Here is a 19,931-nt window from a genome sequence, read left to right as displayed (position 1 = left end):
TATAAGTCTATATAAGAGTGTATAAGTCCAAACACACACCCACCGCGGAACACAGACACACACACACACACACACACACACACACACACACACACACACACACAGGTTTGTTTTTATGGTTTATGGGGACTCTCCATAGGCGTAATGGTTTTTATACTGTACAGACCGTATATTCCATTGCCCTACACCAACCCTACCCCTAAACCTACACCTCACAGGAGACTTTCTGCTATTTTTAGATTTTCAAAAAACTTAATTCTGTACGATTTATAAGCTTTTGTACCCGTGGGGACCACAATTTAGCTCCCCACCGTGACACGAGTCCCCATGAGTCTGTGTATAGTCAGGTTTAAGTCCCCACCAGGATATATAAACCAGTACACACACACACACACACACACACCGAGGAACACCGCCAACACCAGCGCCTTCAGTCTACAGCTTCATAAACTGCTGAAGAAAAAAGTTGTGCACAAAAAATATATTGTGCAGCAAAATAAATAAAATGACAAAAGACAAAATTATGAATCATATATATTCAGTGTTGGGGGTAACTCATTACAAGTAACGCGAGTTACATAATCAGATTACTTTTGTCAAATAACTAGTAAAGTAATGCATTACTTTTTTAAATTACAAGAATATATCTGAGTTACTTTTTCAAAAAAGTAATGCCAGTTACTTTGTTTTCCCATTTATTGACTGACAGCTCTCCTGTCCCCATAATGGGAGAAATCGTGTTCGAGTTGTGAACATGATGCTACTGTAGTTCTAGACTAAATGTGAATGTGTATTAATTCATCCCACTCACAAAAAACAGATTTAGTATTCATCAAAATGAATTAAAACAGTGACATGCAAACTCAGAATATGACGCAAACCTGCAATAATTAAATATGTTAAATAACACAAATGTATCTAATCCCATTTTACTAACCAATATCTTTGCTGCTGACCTTTGATGATCCAGTTCAACCGTACTAATAAGCAAAAATGACTTTAGATAAACTAACAATTGTGCTTTGTTTTTTTTATTGCTGAAGAGTGTTTCTTCTCCTGCGCTCTACTGTACAGACCTGATTTACTTTTGCTTCAGCCTGAGGTTTATTCATTACACTTTTTGGTGTGAAAGTTTTATATTTGCTATAAATAGAGCTTCTTATATTAAAAACAATCAAGCCCTGCTCATATTTAAAAAGTAACACGAAAGTAATGCAAAAGTAATATAACGCATTACTTTCCATAAAAAGTAACTAAGTAACGTAATTAGTTACTTTTTTAGGGAGTAACGCAATATTGTAATGCATTACTTTTAAAAGTAACTTTCCCCAACACTGTTCATATCTAGCAAAAGGATTTCATATGACAGTATGTAAGCGCATTTCCACCAAGTTAGAAAAAATACATATATACATTTTAGAGTCATAATTATAATAAAGAGTTATAATGAGATAAAACGAAATTATGACATGCTAAATCATAAGATAAAAATGTTACTTTAATCATTAATAATATAGTCATAACTTTGACTTTTCATGACTTATTAAAGCATGATTTGGCAGAAAAGGGCTTCAGACTATACAGACTCACACATTAGACTTTTAACTAGATACTGATCATTATCTATCTTCTGTCAGAGAAGAGCTTTCCTCTGATGTTTTTACTTTCTGTGCCTCTTCTCAAAAAACATGCTTTTTATCATGTTTATAGAAATTCTCACGCTTTTTCAGACTTTTACTTTTTATTAACAAAACTGAAAAAAATTAACTTGACACTCGATCAAATATCTACACGTAAAAATCCCTCTAACCCTTTACACATCAGACACACGTCCAGTATTTCACATCAAATCACAGTCATCGACACGCTGCAATGCATCACTGTAACAAATCATGTAGAACGTTTAGAACAAATGTTACGAAGGAGTTGTTTTTTCTACCTGAAGCTAGTTTGTGATGAAGTCACACTTCTATGATCAGGCCAGATTTAATTTACTTGACATTCATGAACTCGGTTCACAGAAAACACTTGGCAACCTCCATTCGTATGTTAGGAACCGATGTACAAAATGAACAGATTTAAACTATTATAGTTACTAGTCCACACACACAGACCAACATCTAGTGACAGAAATGATTTCATCTGGAAAACACAGTGATCAAGAGGCCAGATATCTCCAGGTTTCCCCGAATCGTCTGCTGTTGGATGAGGAAGGGTGACAGTAGATGAAGGTGTTATCGCATCGACAGCATCATCACAAACTCTGGAAGAGTCAACAACATCAGATCACTGCTGCTTCACATCCCTGAATGCTTCCATTTCAGCATGTCATTATAGTATCAATTATTATTATCTCTCACCGTCGAAATCCACGGTTCCGTCTCCGTTCAGGTCCAGCTCCTTCAGGATCTCCTCCAGCTCTCCTTTCTTGAGTTTCTCTCCTAACAGAGACTTCAAAGCCTCCTTCATCTCATCCAGAGAGATCTTCCCATCACCGTCAGCGTCAAACTGAGCACAAACACACAGTTCATTCACTGCTCAATTACATTTGAAGCAAGACATCACAGCTGAATAGGGTTCAAAAAATAGATTCACCTTACTACAATTGACTGATTTTGACACACCTTTTTTTTTTTTTTTTTTTTACAGTTTTTGTATTACACGTTGTGTTGTGAAATGTTATGTTCAGATATGCAAATGAGGTATCTAATTAAATATGCGCTAATTTGCATACAAGTCCAGCACATGAATCTGAACACTGAATGCACTCAGGTTCAAAACTGTAGTTTGATTCAGTAGGTTTTTTCAGAGCGGGGTTTTGGATTCCTTTTTTTTATCACTCCATAAATCAGAAAATAATGTCAACAGACAGAAAACAGACACATTTTCACCATGTTTTTAGGAGTAAAATGTTGTATTAATCAGTGTGAATGATATATAACAATAAATATACAAAAGTATTATGTTTGTATGTGTATTGTTTTATATAGTGTATATACTGTACATAAAAGTATACTGTTAAAAGTGTCTAAACGTGTATGTTTTTGTTAAACATGTCAATTGTATTCTGGAGCACGCACCCAAGCGTTTCCCTCACCACGACACACCTGCTGTTGGAGATGTGACAATAAAAGTGATTTGATTTCAACAAACCCCTCAGTAAAAACACGCAATGAGTGTGCTTGTGATTTGTTAATGTTTTTGAAAGTCTCTTCTGTTCACCAAGGCTGCTTTTTCAAATCAAAAACACAGTATAACAGTTAAATATTATTACAGTGTAAAGCAGCTGTTTTCTGTGTGAATCTGTGTTAAACTGTAATGTATTTCTGTGATGCGCAGCTGTATTTTCAGCATCATTCCTCCAGTCTTCAGTGTCACATGATCTTCAGAAATCAGTATAATATGCTGATCTGCTGCTCGAGAAACATTTCTGATTATTATCAATGTTGAACACAGTCGTGCTGCACAATATGTTTGTGGAAACTATGATGCATTTTATTTCTCAGGATTCACAGATGAATAGAAAGTTCAAAAGAGCAGGGTTTACTTGAAATATAAATATTTTGTAATATTATAAATGTCTTACTGTCACATGTCTCACTGATCAATTTAATGTGTCCTTGATGAATAAAAGTGTTCATTTATTTTAAAACATTTTGAACAGTGTATGATATAGTGTAACCTGTAGATCTATGTAGTGACTGATGAGTGTTTGTGGTTGCATTTGTACCTGACAGAAGGAGCTTTTGAGCTCTTTGAGTCCCAGCATATCCGCCGTCTCCACCATCATCCTGGGACCCATCAACTCACAGAAATCATCAAAATCCATCAGACCTCCAACTGAACACACAAAAACACCATGCGACCTGAGACGCTGATATATGACACTTGAGTTTATTATATTAGTGTGTACAGATACTGACGCCTCATCTTGATCTGCTGGATGATCTCCAGCAGCTCCATCTCTGTGGGCATGTAGCCCATCGTCCGCATGCACTCGGCCAGATCCTTATAGTTCAGATAGCCGTCCTGATCGTAATCGAACTCCTTGAAGGCCTCGGCCAGCTCTGGAACACAAGCAGGCGTGTGCTGATGTTGAGCGGAGGTGTGATATGATGTGATAATCTGTGATGATTTGTGATGTGATGATTTGTGATGTGATGATTGATCTGAGATGTGATGATCTGTGATGTGATGATTTGTGATGTGATGATCTGTGATGTGATGATCTGTGATGTGATGACCTGAGATGTGATGATTTGCGATTTGATGATCTGTGATGTGATTATTTGTGATTTGATGATATGTGATGTGATGATCTGTGATGTGATGATTTGTGAGGTGATGTTCTGAGATGTGATGATTTGTGATGTGATGATTGATCTGAGATGTGATGATCTGTGATGTGATGATTGACCTGAGATGTGATGATCTGTGATGTGATGATCTGTGATGTAATGACCTGAGATGTGATGATCTGTGATGTGATGATGGTCAGATGGTGTGATACTCACCGTCCAGCTCTGGCTGAGACAACTCTCGCTCCTGACAGCAAACACAGAGAGATCACATTAGTTGTGTATGTGGTTGTTATAAGAGCTAATGATCTGAAAGAATCATGTGTTGTTTTGATTAGAGGCTTAGAATCAATCAGGACACATTCAGATTAAAGCTTCCGACTCAATCCAAGTTTCCATGGCATGTTTTGGGTCACAGAACAATCGCTCAAGAATCAACATTATGGTCACTGTTTACTTGTGTGCTTCTCTTTCATATTCTCACTCTGCCTCGATTAGCATCACATGCTGTTATATGCAAATTATTACATATGCAAATTAAATTATTTTTAAAAATAATCTGATGAAAACGTTCCCTAGTCAGTTTCTCTTTTTTTCTGTTTTGTTTTTCATTTTCCAATTTTACACAGCATAAATGTTGCTATTTTGCTATTTCATTGTGTTTTTATTCCATTTAACTCCTTTCTTGTTGAAATGACATACTATTTTGCTTTTTAGTGTTTCATTATACATTTTTACTCAGTTTAACTCTCTACACAGAGTAATTTGCAAATTAATACATTCTTAAATTTGCAAATAAAAAAGTTTTTATAAAAAGTTTCCTGTACAGATTTCAACTAGTTTTTTTTTGTTTTTCTTTATTAATTTTTACTCAGTTTAACTCTCTACACAGAGTAATTTGCAAATTAACACATTCTTAAATTTGCAAATAAAAAAGTTTTTATAAAAAGTTTCCTGTACAGATTTCAACTAGTTTTTTTTAGTTTTTCTTTATTAATTTTTACTCAGTTTAACAGTTTGCTTGCTGCAATTTGCAAAATATAAAATTTGCAAATCAAAAACATTTGTAAAAATCTCATGAAAAAATGATTGTCCTTTTTTTACTGAATTGGGCATTGGTGATTCTGTCACAATGTCATGAGCTATCAGTTGAGAAATGTGTGTCAGTGACCAGAAACTTCGTCCTAACATCAAATCTAATGACAGCAACACAAAGAGAGCCACTAAACTCAGTTCTGATGAGGTTCAGCAAACGCTCTGAGAATAAAGTACAAATGAAAGGAAATAGTGATGGTGACCCCCTAAAGGTCAGACTGAGTATCAAATGAGCTCTTTCGTCATCTTCAGTTGATTTGATTATACAGTTTGCTAATTTCACTAACTGGGTAGAAATTTAAAAATAGAGTTTGTCTATCAAAAAAAAAAACATTAACATTAAAATCTTAAATATTAGAATTTTAAAAACTGTTTTAAAAACAACACTAGAATGGGAACAGATTTTATATTTCATATAAAAGTAACCCGAAACATTTCAAACACATCGAAATTCAGATTTAATTTGTGTTCAACACTATAAGAAGGAATCAGAAATGAACTGCAGCTAGGAAACACACAGACACGCGTGTAGAGCACGAGTCAAGTCATGAATCAAACACCACTGTCCTGTTCCGTCCGCTTAAGCCTCGTTAAACCTCGTTAGAGTAAATGAGGAGTGACACTGAACCGCGTCATGTGCTATTATTACAGTCTTAGTGCGATTACAGGGGTTAACGAGTGTTTAACAGACGTACCACACACATCACGCTCTGAGAACGCAAGAGTCAATGCACTAAACACAAAGACACGGCACTCTGTGTTTCATCATGAAATCAACAGACGTACTGGTGTCATCAGTGCAGAATCTCATGTATATCTGTGTAAAATCTCATAGATGAGTTTCTCTACTGTATAATATTGCATGCACCGTGCTTGATTGTCAATGGGACGTTTCAGTCACAAATAAACATCTAAGTACAACTAATCTCATCCGCATGTTTAAGCATGGAAACTGCAGATACGTCACTAGGTTTGACGTCAGTGATGTTGTTGACGTCTGAAGGTTGTTGTATGTTTAGTGACCATCATGAAGGAAAGATTATCAGTCAATAATGACGTCAGTTTGGGTCTGTTCAACACTCAGAGCTATTAAATGACTTCAAAATTGGCATTTCATGGCATTTTCTTCTTTTTTGGAGCTTGTCAGATTGTGACCACAGTGAAGCGTCATCAGAAAAGCAGAGTGAAAGAGCTCTGTGTTTTGCCTGTACAGAATTGTCATTTCTGCATGAATTATTGATTTAAAGAGCTGATTCAGGTGCTTAAGACTGTAGTAAGAATCTCCAAACACAAGAGCAGGTGTGAGATACCTGTCCGAAGATGCTGTTCAGCAGGTTAGTGTACACCTTGTTCATGGCATCCTCGTTTGATTTCTTGCTTTTCTTCTTCTTGGAGGCGTCGCCGGACGCTGTCTTGCGGAGGGCGGATTTGGGGGTGGAGTCATCAGCTGATTGGCTGGATTTGGTGGAGTTTAATGAAGAAAACATGCAGATGCGTGAGAAACTAATCAGAACAGAAACATTTGCATATAACACTGTTTCAAATAAAACGTGTTGACTCAGTCTGTGTTAGGACATTCTGTATTATTCTTCATCACTCTTCTCTGGTTGAGGTTTAACACGAGTTCAGCTCATTCAGAACATCGCTGCAAGCGTTCCCTCACCTCTCTGTAGATGGAGTTCTGTCTGCTTTCTGTGCCATTCTACAGCTGTTCATAAGAGACACAATCACAACATCAATATACATGTGACGACTATGGGATTCTCTTGCACCTGATTTACAGCAAACAGTTCAATGAATAACTTACAAACAAACACTTCATAAGTTTTCATCAAGAGTGGTTTACTAAACTACTCTCATTTTATTTCAGATGTCAAACTGCTGTAGTTCTTTTGTCTCTGAACATTAAGCATCCCATACGGCAAAAAATATCATTTTGAATATATTTTTCAAAATATTAAAATAATATATATATATATATGATCATATTTTTCTAAATATTTTTGCATAGCCTAAATGTATTTCTTGACCATTTTCTCAAATTTAAAAGCATTAAAAATATATATTTTGTCCTCCATATTGCTCAGTCGGGGAAAAAAAACATTGTATTTGTCACATAATATTCTGGTATATGAAGGTTGAAACAAAACATATTTTAAGTTTCAAAAATACAAAGAGCTCATTACAACATATATTTATCATATATTTAAATATATGTCTTGGCCATTTTTTTTTTGTTGCCATATTGCATTTTTCCCCCAGCATACATTCTGCATTTGAATAGCACCGATGTAATTTGCGAATCAAAAAATTATGGAATAAATCCATCCTAAACTCACTCAAACAGATTCAGTGTGAAACCACATTAAAGCTCAGGCTACACTCTCACACCTGGTTAAACTGAACGCAAACCTCTGCTTCACTGTTCACAAATCTTACCGTTGACAGATGAAGATGAAGCTTCTCCAGCAGAGACGCCGAGGATCTGAAGGTCCTGCTCAGTCTGTGCCTCCGTCTCTGCGTCAGAAGACCTTAAAGGTGATTAGACGGCTAAACGTGTCCAGATTAAAGCAGGAAACATGTGTGCGGCCAAAGAAAACACCAGAGGAACCTGATCACGCAAGGGCTTTGGCATAACCTCAGCTTTCCTGCTGGAAGAACAGAGAAGAGCAAATACAGGGACGGATTTCAAACTGTTAAACAGTCTTTTCCTCTATAGGCTGGCTGTTTGAGCGATCACATAGGCCTATCAATGTATTCATTAATATGGAATGATCCTGGAGGTGTTAAAGATGTGGTTTTCAGAAGGCTTTCGTTTCATACACCTCATGTGTTGATATTTTTGACCTGCTCTGCAGGGAAGAAACCAGCTAAAGAAAGTAAGTAACTCGAACTTCATTTAGCACCTGAACACAGTCGTGATTTTATGTGGTTTACAACATCTGGAGTATTTGTGAAGCAGATCATTAAAGAGCAGCCTTTACTGAGGCTACGTCTACATTAATCAGAAGTAGAAGCATCTATTTATACAAAAAACCTCTGCAGACACTTCTCTGTTGTCTCAAACACGTCAGTTTCTACTCTGACCTGTGTACTAATCGATCATTAAACGTAGCAGTCTATACTGTGAATGTTGGCCGTTCTAGTGACACATTCCTGTGATGTTCCTCATTTGTGTAAGTCACTTTGGGAAAAAGCCTCTGCTGAATGAATATGTCTTATGGGACAAAACAAACAGGGCTAAAACACGTTATCAGGATAAAGAGTCCCACAATATGATGTTACAGCTGTATTTCTTATCACTCTGTATATTGATGAAGCAACATAACGTGTAAAATGTTTGATTAAAAATGTGTAAATGTGCCTCAGCCAAATGCTTTCGATATTTTAACGGCTGATTGTTGTATTTTGGGTTTTACATTTCTTTTTAGAAATATTGTAAGTTATTTTAATGGCACATTGATTGATGCTTCAGTGTTGAGTTAATGAAAGGCACGATGACCTGAAAAGCAAAGTCTGATTGTGATTTCTGAAGCTGACGAGATGCTCAAACCCATACAGAATGTAAAACTTCCCAAAGCTGTCCATCCATCAAACACAGCAACAGAATGAAGAAGCGCATTATGGTGGTGTATTAATATACATTAACGATTCATTTAAATCTGCAGACATTCCATTACCTGAAAACCTTTTATTAGAATCTTTGTGCATAAACGTTTCTCTTTCTCCATGTATGGAATTTAATATTGTAGTATTGTATAGCCACCCCAAGTAAGTTGGAATGAAGTATTACAACATAATCAAGTAAATAAATGTTGTGATGAATTTATGATTAATATCAGTCGTATTGAAGATAAATGTATTAAATGTCGGAAGAAATCACATAGAAAACTACAGCTTCCTTGGATAAATGATACAATATGTCAATGAATGAAACAAAGAGATCATGCTTTAAAGACTTTTCTTATGACTAGACATTCAATTGCCTCATAACAACAGAAAACACAGACAAATGTATGTTCACACACGAATATCTTTCCACTTAATCACAGCGAGTATGAAGCGTCATTCATCATCTGATGACATCTGTCTTAGTGAGGCATCACCTGCTGTTATTTTTAGAAACCGAGCGCATTAGCATTTACCCCACCGGCCTCGCTCCGTTCCCACGGCTCTCGGCCCCGCCCCTCTCGTCACACTCACAGATACCATTTTTCTCTAAGAAGGAATATAATTGTGAGGATATGATCTTTTCTAGTATCTTGGACAGAAAAGGGAGATTCGAGATCGGTCTGTAATTAACTAGTTCTTTGGGGTCAAGTTGTGTTTTTTTGATGAGAGGCTTAATAACAGCCAGTTTGAAGACCCTGTCTGTGCACAAATAAAATAAAGACATTTCAAAATTATATTTAAGCATGGTTTTAATTCCATTTTAATGAATGTTGCAACCATCCTGTTGTGGGGTCAGTTGCAATATTTGACTCTGTCTATTCAAGTATAAATTGTACGTATATTATCATATGTGCACATGTTACAGCAGTGTTGGTGAGTAGCTGACAGATGTGGGTCAATTTTGGCTTTCCAATACAAACAGTCTCTGAGAAACTGAAGGAAATGCAGAAGTGTTGCAACCGTCCCCCACTCTCCCTACTGTTAAGTAAAGCGAGATATTTCGCAAACAAAAACGTCTGTTGTAGGTTTTATAGTCAATAGAGTAGCGATGTATGAAGCACAGGATTCACTTTAAAACCAATCGGTTTTCGGTTCATCAGTGTGGAAGAATTCGCAAATTCACAATCTGAACGGGAAATTCCATGTGAAATTCCCAAATGCATAGATTCCTAGTAAAAGACTGTGAAAATTCACAGAACAACGATTTTAAATGTACATGTTATATTAATTTTATATGATAAATTAAACTGATATTAAATAAAAACAGACTGAAGACTAACACACTGTATATTTCACTGAGTGTGTCTCTGTCTGTCAGTGTCGTTTCTTGTAGTGGTTCCTGGTGATCCTATAGTGGCTCATGTGGGATCCACAGGGATTCTTCCCTGCTGGATCTCTCCTCCTGAGAACGCTGAAGCTCTGGAGATCCGCTGGTACCGTCACGATCAGTTCAACAACCCTGTTCTGCTCTATAATCATGGGAAGATCCAGGACATCCAGGAATGTTTCAGGAACCGAAGCTCTTTGGCTCTGCGGTCAGATCAGTCTGGTGGACTGAAGGATGGAGACGTCTCTCTACGACTAGAGAAACTCACATTTCAGGATGAAGGTTCATTTCACTGTTATGTGAGTGGAGACAGAGAATATGGCAGCAAAGTAGTAGATCTCAAAATCACTGGTGAGTCAAAAACTACAATTCATTATCAGTGGTGTCTGGCCAATAGAGCTCTGCCCTCCCTGAGCCACACACAAAATAATAATAATAATAAATCATACAATATGATGTTTGTATGATATGATATTAAAGAAAATCATCAGTGCAAAATATATGCTTTACATGCATGTCTCAAGTTCAGCTCTGGGGAGCTCGAGAAATTGCTCACAGGAGGAGGGTTTAGCAGTTTAGCCAATTGCTGTGAACATATTCAAGACATGACATAAAATTTAGCCAATCAGCATCCTCAAATCTTATCTGAAATGGGCAATTTCTCTATCGCCCCTAAAGGACTAGTCTGTATGGGCAGAATAACAAACCAGTACCAGTAAAACCTTTGATGGATGGCGATTGTAATCAAGGTAAAGATAATTGTAATGACATACAGGAGTCATACATTATTAGACACCTGTGAGTCCATTATTAACCATGTATGTGTGCTCTCCGCGCATTGATAGCTTTTTGCACAGCAAGCACATTTCAGTATGCAGATGTGGCCATTGAGAATGCACATTCAGAGGGAATAGATCACGAGTGACCAGGCTGTGGCTCTAACACAGGACAGACATGATCAATGATGTGAAAATATGATGTGAAAAACTTTATTGTAAGGCATATTGTTTGTATTTCGTTATAAAACTGACAGGATACTTTTTATATTAAAAGTACCAAAGGCACAAAGCTTATTGATATTATTGGGGGGCTGACACAGTACAAATAATAAATGCAATCGAAGATAGTGGTCTGTTAGCATCTCCGTGTGCGGTCCTGTTTAGAATTGCAGCATGCCTAATGTGACATTTATTTATTTTTTCCTCACAGTTTTTGCTTTTGCACTGTATACATAAATTGTAAATTATTACAATAATAAAAAAACTAATTACCTTGAGCTTGCAGAAAATACAGTTTCGTGAGAAACCTTGGCAAAACAAGTGCCGTTACAGTATTTAAAATGTTTCAAGTCTTAATATTTCTCCTTCTGTTATACTAGGACAAATCATGCTGGGGTGTTTGCTAAAGCTGTTGGTTGTGGCACAGCCATACCTAGAGAATTGTCCACAAGCCGCAACTGTTAATTATGTTTTCATTGATCTATGACTCTCCATAATGTTGCTCCAAACGCATGAGACTTTCTTTCCACCGGTGTTTATCAGATTCAATAATGGGTCCATATGATGCATTCAGTATGTTCTCAGGTCTTGTGTAAGTCATGATGTTCATACATGAACATAAGAACTAATGCAAATGCCTTGTCATGCTGATGTGCACTGTTGTTGTCGTTTTCTTTTGTAAACTTATTTATTATAATTTCTATGTTTTGCTATATATTTTATTCAATTATACATTTTTTTCCAGAGTGGAGTTCTGTCTCAGATCCATCTGTTTCATCAGGTCCGTGGAAGGCTCTTTTCTTCACCGTTCTCATTGTTCTCATGTTGATGCTGAGTTTGGTTGGGTGCCTCTACAAATACAGAGACAATCTAACAGGTACAATCTGGCTGAAAGATCTTAAAGATGTAGTTTTCAGGAGGTTTTTGTTTCATGCATCTCATGTGTTGATATTTTTGATCTGCTCTGCAGGGAAGAAACAACCTAGAGTGAGGACAACAGAAGCAATCAAAACCAACAAAAGAGCAATGATATACAAGAGCTATAAGTCTCAGTTAACTTAATGCAGTACACCTAGCAAGGGCTTTTTTAAAATCATATAATAAATAAAAAGATCCATCAGCTGGTTACTGGTTCTTGTGTTCAGACAGTCCTCATGGCTTTTACACCAGCACTGATCCACCAGTTAAACTCTCTCTGACTCCGAGACCTGAGCGACTGGGAGTTCTGTTCGATTATGATGACGGTCAGCTGTCATTTTACAACGTCACAGAGAGAAAACATCTCCTGACCATCAGCAGCAGATTCTCTGGATCAGTCGTTCCTCTCTTCAATCCTGGAGCAGGTGATCAGAGTGCACTTGAAATCCTGGATTGTCCAATATTTGTAGAGTCAAGTAAACGTTTACTGATTTATTAGGAGCTCAGACACCTGACTGACCATTGCAGTGTGTTTTAAACTGGACATAAAGAAGACAAAAACACTAGCCGTCTGCCAATCTCAAGATCAGAGGTTTGATTCCCAGTCTACTTACATGACGTATCTCTGGTATTTGGTCAAAGTGTTCAAGTGGTCGTAAAAACCTCAAGTGTTTGTAGAACAGAGATGGACATCTCAGTGCTGGAGGTTCACTGTCCTGCAGAGTTTAGCTCCAAACCCAATGAAACACACCTGTCGTCTCTAACCAATGTCTTCAAGATTACTAGAAAATCTTTCCTGATCATATATTTATGGGTCATATAGATACTTCTTTGTACTGAACTATATATGTGTATGTGCATGTGGGAAAATCGGGTACAGTATTGCTTACCCTACATTACTTTTCACACTAAACAGTGGAATAATTTAACAGAATGTGCTTGTAATGGTGCACATTCAGCTTCTGTCTACAGAGATGATGAGGTGAATTGTTTTACAGTCTTCAGCATGTAATAAAGGGTCTTTCTCAAGCACCGAACTCTTCCATAATGGGGACTGGGACTGTTCTAATATGATATAAAGCACCATTGAAGTATTCAAACAGTATTCAATATGACCTGTGTGCTTTATTCTAAGTGTTCCGAAGATGTATTTTACTAAATTGTTTCCATACTACATCACTGTTTTAGTCTGCTGATAGGTAAAATAACCCAGAATTAGATTTTTTTTAAACCATGAAAAACCGATTAGCAGCTCTTCAGAATTAGCAGTATAAATAAATGTGAGCAATAAGAACAGACATACAGTATATTAGAAAAAATATATACAAACTGTAAGCATACACAAACAAATGAGCAATACAGACAAGCAAAGACATAAATACAAATGACCAAGGCATAAATACACAATGAGAATAGGATCAAGTACAAATACAAGCACGATGTGCTAAACAAATTAGGTAGTGCAAAGTGCAACATAATAATATAGCTGGGGAGAACACTTATTGCTCAAGTAGGAGGTTTATAGCACAAGTCCAAGGGATGAAGGGGTTTATACAACCAGGTGAGGTCAGATGAGATATACAGTCCAAGAAAGTATCTCCACCTCCTCATAGGGCTGGGTATCGAGCTCGATACTTTTTAGGCACTGACCGAATTGCCGATTGGCCAATAAGCCTGCAGCATCAGTGTTCGACTAGAGGCGCGGCGCAGATCGATCAGTGTTTGACATCCACGAGAGCGATTCGAAAGCGCACGGAGCAGTCTGCTCTCTGTAGCTCTCATGGTACTGTAATACACCGATCGGTCTGCACAGTAAATCAGTGGAAAATTTATAGAAATTATGAGTCTGAGTTATGCGTTTTAAAACGAACACGCACTAGTGTAAATGTAGCCTGTAACAGGTGTGTAAACTGAAGACTATTTGAGCTTTAAAACTATTTGCACTGATTTATTGTGTTGGTTACATTTTAATCCTTTGTGCAGTGGCTCAGGAGATGAGTCTTTGAGTCTGTATAAACATCAACAAGCTGAAAAATAAAATCAATATATATATATACATATTTATCAATTTTGTTCAAATTGATTTCATACCATTGATTTTTTTTTTTTAAAGTATCGTTCAGGAACCGGTATCGAAGTCAAGGTATTGGTATCGGTATCGATATCGAAAGAATTTTAACGATTCCCAACCCTATGATGGATCAACCTGTGTGCTGTAGTAGATGTTAGACTTACACCTTGTGCGTTTACTACAGGTGAGGGAGAGCAGCTTGGAGAAACACCTGGAAACATCCCTGATATTATTGATCTTCTCAGAAAAGAAGGAAGCAAACTCATTGCATTTGCTGTCGGAGAGCATTTCACTGGCAATCTGATTTGGGGGGTTTGTCAGTCTCTCAACAGTAGCAAAAAGAGTGCGAGTGTTGTTTAAGTTACTGTTTATAAGGTTTGAGAAGAAAGTCTGTCTAGCTGTGGCTAGTTCCACATTGAAAGCACAAAGGCTGTCTTTATATATTCTGTAAGGGTGTTTTCCCTGCAGTGGTTCAGGCTGTAGGACTGCCAAATGACTAAAGAAATGTTATCAGCACGATGGCATAAAACTGTACATTTCTTGTCTATTACCACCCACTGCCACTTATACCAACGACGGAAATAAGCGCAGTTAGAATAGCTACATATCTGGGAGAGCGTTGCTATTGAGTGACTATATTGTATTTCAATAGGTAGTACTTCAAAGTTAATGTTGAATCAAGACAAGTTAGCACATAATTTATAATTGAAATGGATTAATAATAGTATTTGTTTATGGTTACGCTTGAGTTAGTTACAAAATAGATGAAGGATGATAAAACATAAATAGTTAATTGTACCCAGCATGTATGTAAAATGAGAGAGAAAGAAAGAAAGAAAGAAAGAAAGAAAGAAAGAAAGAAAGAGGGAGAGCAGAGCCCCAAAGAAGAGGGCCCCAGCAAAGAAAGAGACAGCAAAGGAAAGCCCCAGAGCAACAGTTGCAATCGTCTTTTATCCCTTCCTTGACCACGTGACTAAAAACCAAAAGCCCTTAAATGGTGTACTTAAAAAGATGTCAAGGTGAGAACAAAAGATGATCTGAAAAGCTCTTATACTGTTTTTGGAAACATTCAAATAAATTGCATTATAACAGAATCAACAATCACTGATTTCAACACCCCCTTCATCAGTAAGAGTATCAGCAAAATATTCAGTGTAACCAAATACAGAAATTCAAATGTCCAAAGAAAATCATTGTTTCAACTGAAATGGACAACATACAAAGAAGCAGAAATCAAATTAGTTAATTAGATTATTAGTGATATATCAAAGTGAGAAATAGTAATTTACATTTGAAACTTGGTGAGATGATAGCTAAGTGATTAGGTAAACCCAAAGAAACCAAAGCAAACAATAATGGCTGAAATTCACAATTATAATACAGTCTAGATGTATAGACTTAACATTATATGAGGCAGTATCAGACAGATGTAGATTTGAGTCTGTGTGTGAAGATCAAATGGTTTTATCTGTGGCTGTATTTAGCTGTGGCTATGTGTCAGTGTAATCATGCTCCAAACAAAGGTGAGGAAGTTTTACAATTGTGATGCAAATTTGGTCCTGTTGTAACAGGGAGCCAGCCTGAGAATGTGAGTATGAGGTGTGATCTGACTCAAAATACTTCAACACCAGTGCTTTTTCTTAAGTAGCACGGATAAAGTGCAAAGTTCAGAGCTGAATCCTGTTGTGAGGAAAGCATTTTCATTGTTAAGACAATTGTGCATGTTTATTTTCCATTTGGACATTTTCACACAAGACACATTGTCTAGTATGCATGTAGCATCTACAACCTTTAACCCCCTGGGGCTGAAGCCTGCCTTTCTTGATGATCGCGAAAAGAACTAAAAATACTCTGTTAATTTTGACCATACAGATAAGAATAAGGTATCGTTTAAAACTGCAAAGGATCTTTTATTTGTGTAAAGTCATAATAACAACAAAACAATGTGCTTTTGTAAAATAAAGAAAATAAACAGGGTGCGCTCTCAGTCCTCACTGTCTCCGCGAACTGCTTTAAGAAACGCGTCACTAAAATGAACTGAAAGTCAGCGAATACTTTACATACAGACATGAGAAATATATCTTGCCGTGTCTACTCTTAAATGAAGTAACTCTTACCGAAAACAAATATTCTGTGATAAAGTAATCTGTATGAAACCAACGACAGGTCCAGTTTTTCCCATCTGTTCTCATTATCTCTAATTAGATCACACCCACGCGCTGCTCGCGCTATTGATATTACAAATCTCCACGTGAGACGCGCGACATATTTGACACGAGTCAAACAGGCCCACTGAGTTTCGGTCCGATCGGCCTCCGTTAACCTTGTCTAATAGGTGCTCAAACTTCAGCGGCCAATGGCGGCCATGTTTTTATTTTGAGATACGCAAATGTCCTTATAGACTCTTGTGGCTCTTTGGATCAAGACCATGCACAGCGATTTTCATGTTGATAGGACAAATGGTTGCGTAGTTGTAGCCATTTTTTTTTTCTGTCTTATATCACCAACAAGTAGCCAATCTCCACAATTTTTTTCCCCGTGACCTCAAATTGAGCTCTTTCACTCCGTTCAGGAGTTATAGCTAGTCATTTTACTAAAAGTGGCCATGGCCCTTTCAAACATTTTGACGTCCCTTTGCGACGGTGAGTCGAAAGTTCATTAATGGTATTCACTCTCCAGAGAAGTGAGAAATATAACCAAGGAAAACACGATTTTGTGCGCAATTCAGACAATTTTGCATTAATATTTAAAATTTGTGCAATATGATTTTAAAACGTGTTTAAAGTTTTGATTCATGCTTGTTATTTAAAAAAATGCGTTATAAATTTTTTGATTTACGCTTATTATTGTTTAATCCGTGACCATTGTTTGCAATTCTGAAAACTTTGCTTTCATTTTTAAATCTTGTGCAATATATTTTTTACTTGCGTTTTTAAATTTTGTTTTCATCCTTGTTCTTTTTTTATCCGTGACTGCAATACTTTAGGCGGGATTCTGATCCCATACTAGTCATTTTACTAAAAGTGGCCATGGCCCTTTCAAACATTTTGACGTCCCTTTGCGACGGTGAGTCGAAAGTTCATTAATGGTATTCACTCTCCAGAGAAGCTTTCTGCACTGGTTTGGTTCCGATCGGGTGAAAAACCTAGGACTAGTTCGCAAAAGTAGGTTTTCCAAAAAATGTGAAATGTCACAATTGAATCTGATGCATTTTGACCGGCATGAGCCAAGGTTTAGGAGTTATGAGCAATTTCGTACTTTTGCTTGCAGTAGCGCCCCTGTCAGGCCGATTGGGGCGAGACTTGGTGACGTTGCCGGCGGTGTGATTACTACAATAGGAATGGAGAAGTCCAGAACCTCGGCCTGGCTGGTTCATCATCAAAGAAAAAGTGTCAGATTAAGTGGCGTTGATGGCTGACAAAAGGGGGCACTAATGCAATCTATTTTTGCTTATAATAAACCGAAACTGACGCGAAGGAGAGAGGGCTCGTGATGGCAAACTAAAGACATGAGGATAAAGGCGGTTGGGAGAAGCTAAAAGGAAAAAAGTGAACAGGTTACATCAGGTTACCTTTGCCCACCTCTCTCACTATACACAGCATGTAGCCTGTAGCACTATAGTAAAATCCCAGGACACCCCTAGAGCGTCCACTGCTATTTATCACTCCTTGACTTGACTTGACACACACACACATGAATACTCAAACTGAAGAATTCTGTTGTTTCAGGTTTCTAGATTCTAGGTTTAAGTTTATCCATGTCATTTACATTTTGCATTCTGCTCTTTTTATGTAGATTTTTTTAGTTCTATATTTTATATTTTTTTTAGTTCTGTATTTTAGTTCATTCAATAATACATTTATTTCAATCCTCTGTTGAAAAAAAAAATAGTAACCATCACATTATTTGTAATGGTTTTACTGGTTATAATGAAAATTGTATTGGTTTTATTGGAAACTGTAATGGTGCCTGTTGGGCTCTACTGGTAATTGGTCACCTTCTATTCACGGCTTTTGATAAAGCCACTAAATCCTAGTGTAATATGTCTCAAAACACACTACAGGAAACCATTATTTAATGGTTGTAATGGTTAAAAGTTGATGTTTGTAATGGTACTTGTAGTGGAAATCATTCAAATTTCTGTGATGGTCTCTATTGTTTTAGTCAGCAGGGTCACCATGGGTTTTGTGATATTATTTGCCATAAATGCCATAGGATTGCTGTAATATTGTGAGACAGTAGCAGCTGTTTGTAGTTGTGGTGGGCTTATTTGGGAGAAAATCCAGGGCCGTTTTTTTTTACTCCCAGTCCGTCCCTGCTACAATCCCTCCAAGTTTCAAGTCTTTACGTCTTAAGGTTTGGTCTGCACGATCAGTTTTACCTGGAGACTGCTGATCCTTGGCCACTCTAACAACTACAATAGGTTTCAGCGCTCATGCCTGAGCCCCTAAAAGAGTCTGCAGGAGACGTATAGTGTATAGTATAGTCAATAGTCTAGCGATGTCTGAAGCACAGAAGTCACTTTCCAAATCTGGTGAATCCGCTAATTGTGCATATCTGCAATCAGTACAAGTGTGACTATTTTTCAGGACAATTCAACATTTTTAAATCATGTGCAGCATTTATTTATTCTTTCATTTGTAAAACCTTTTTTACCTTAACGAAGTTGTGTATCATTCCGATGAAATACAAAATTGAAGTAAAAAAAAAAGCAAACATTTTCAGTCAAAAATGACCAAAGAGCACCAGAGGTTATTTAGCATTTATGACCACTGATAACTTTTACTATCCTGCAGCATGTGAGCTTGAGAAATATAAATCATAAATGATATGAAGATATGCTATCCCTAAACTGTTTTTTACTAGCGGACGACTACAGTGGATACTGTAACATTCGTTAAATTTACCACGGGTTATTATTATTATTATAATAAGTTAGCGGTTCTATATACAAATAAATAAGCGGTAACAGCACGTCTACCGATGTCTCAGTGAGCCACATCTTCTGAGAGCATCTAGAATTACACAACCAATGCTATTATGAGACGATCAGTTCATGGTTCTCTTGCAGGACGCATTAGAAGCATCACTCTTCTGACACCACATCTTGTGGAAGACATTTTCTCCAGAAAACATTCTCCACGTGGGCTTACCATCAGTCAGACCATTCTCCTTCAGTATCTGCTCTAACTGAAGGACAGAAACAGACTTTATTACTCAATACTCTTGTCACGTTTATCATCATCGTTATATATTTGATTTACAGTATATTAAACTCACCTTTGCCAAAATCTTACTCTTCACTGCAGGATCATTCACATTTCGGCTTGACTTTACCTCCAGTCTCACCAGCTGTCTCTTTTTCTCTGTAAGAGACACGACGAAGCGCTCAGGCCAATATTATCAGCATACACTCGGTTTAAGTGATCACGGATTGGTCATGGTTTTGTTACCCTAACCAGAGTAACCATGTAGTAAAACTGTGGTTACACAAATTGTAGTAAATACAAAAACCATGCTTACACTTTTACTTTAAGAAAACCATAATGTAC

The 19,931-nt window shown here is 37.1% G+C and overlaps 2 protein-coding genes across 2 annotated transcripts; one reads left to right on the top strand and one right to left on the bottom strand.

The window, feature by feature from the left end:
- Positions 1–1,701: 1,701 nt before the first annotated feature.
- Positions 1,702–7,933, bottom strand: LOC107574011 (calcium-binding protein 2). Its single transcript, XM_016260483.1, has 8 exons — positions 7,833–7,933; positions 7,057–7,101; positions 6,704–6,848; positions 4,515–4,545; positions 3,924–4,067; positions 3,731–3,840; positions 2,361–2,508; positions 1,702–2,263 (listed from the first exon to the last, which is right to left on the bottom strand). The coding sequence occupies exons 2-8, from the start codon at positions 7,092–7,094 to the stop codon at positions 2,235–2,237; spliced, it is 645 nt and encodes a 214-aa protein (XP_016115969.1). The 5' UTR covers positions 7,095–7,101; positions 7,833–7,933; the 3' UTR covers positions 1,702–2,234.
- Positions 7,934–8,009: 76 nt separating this feature from the next.
- On the top strand, positions 8,010–12,589 carry LOC107574008 (myelin-oligodendrocyte glycoprotein-like). Its single transcript, XM_016260478.1, has 5 exons — positions 8,010–8,272; positions 10,384–10,743; positions 12,136–12,267; positions 12,361–12,377; positions 12,536–12,589. The coding sequence occupies exons 1-5, from the start codon at positions 8,146–8,148 to the stop codon at positions 12,587–12,589; spliced, it is 690 nt and encodes a 229-aa protein (XP_016115964.1). The 5' UTR covers positions 8,010–8,145.
- The last annotated feature ends 7,342 nt before the right edge of the window (positions 12,590–19,931 follow it).

Source organism: Sinocyclocheilus grahami, unplaced genomic scaffold, assembly GCF_001515645.1.
Source record: "Sinocyclocheilus grahami isolate Dianchi unplaced genomic scaffold, SAMN03320097.WGS_v1.1 scaffold2089.1, whole genome shotgun sequence".
In the NCBI taxonomy this organism is placed as follows: domain Eukaryota; kingdom Metazoa; phylum Chordata; class Actinopteri; order Cypriniformes; family Cyprinidae; genus Sinocyclocheilus; species Sinocyclocheilus grahami.
This window is presented reverse-complemented; position numbering and strand designations above follow the sequence as displayed.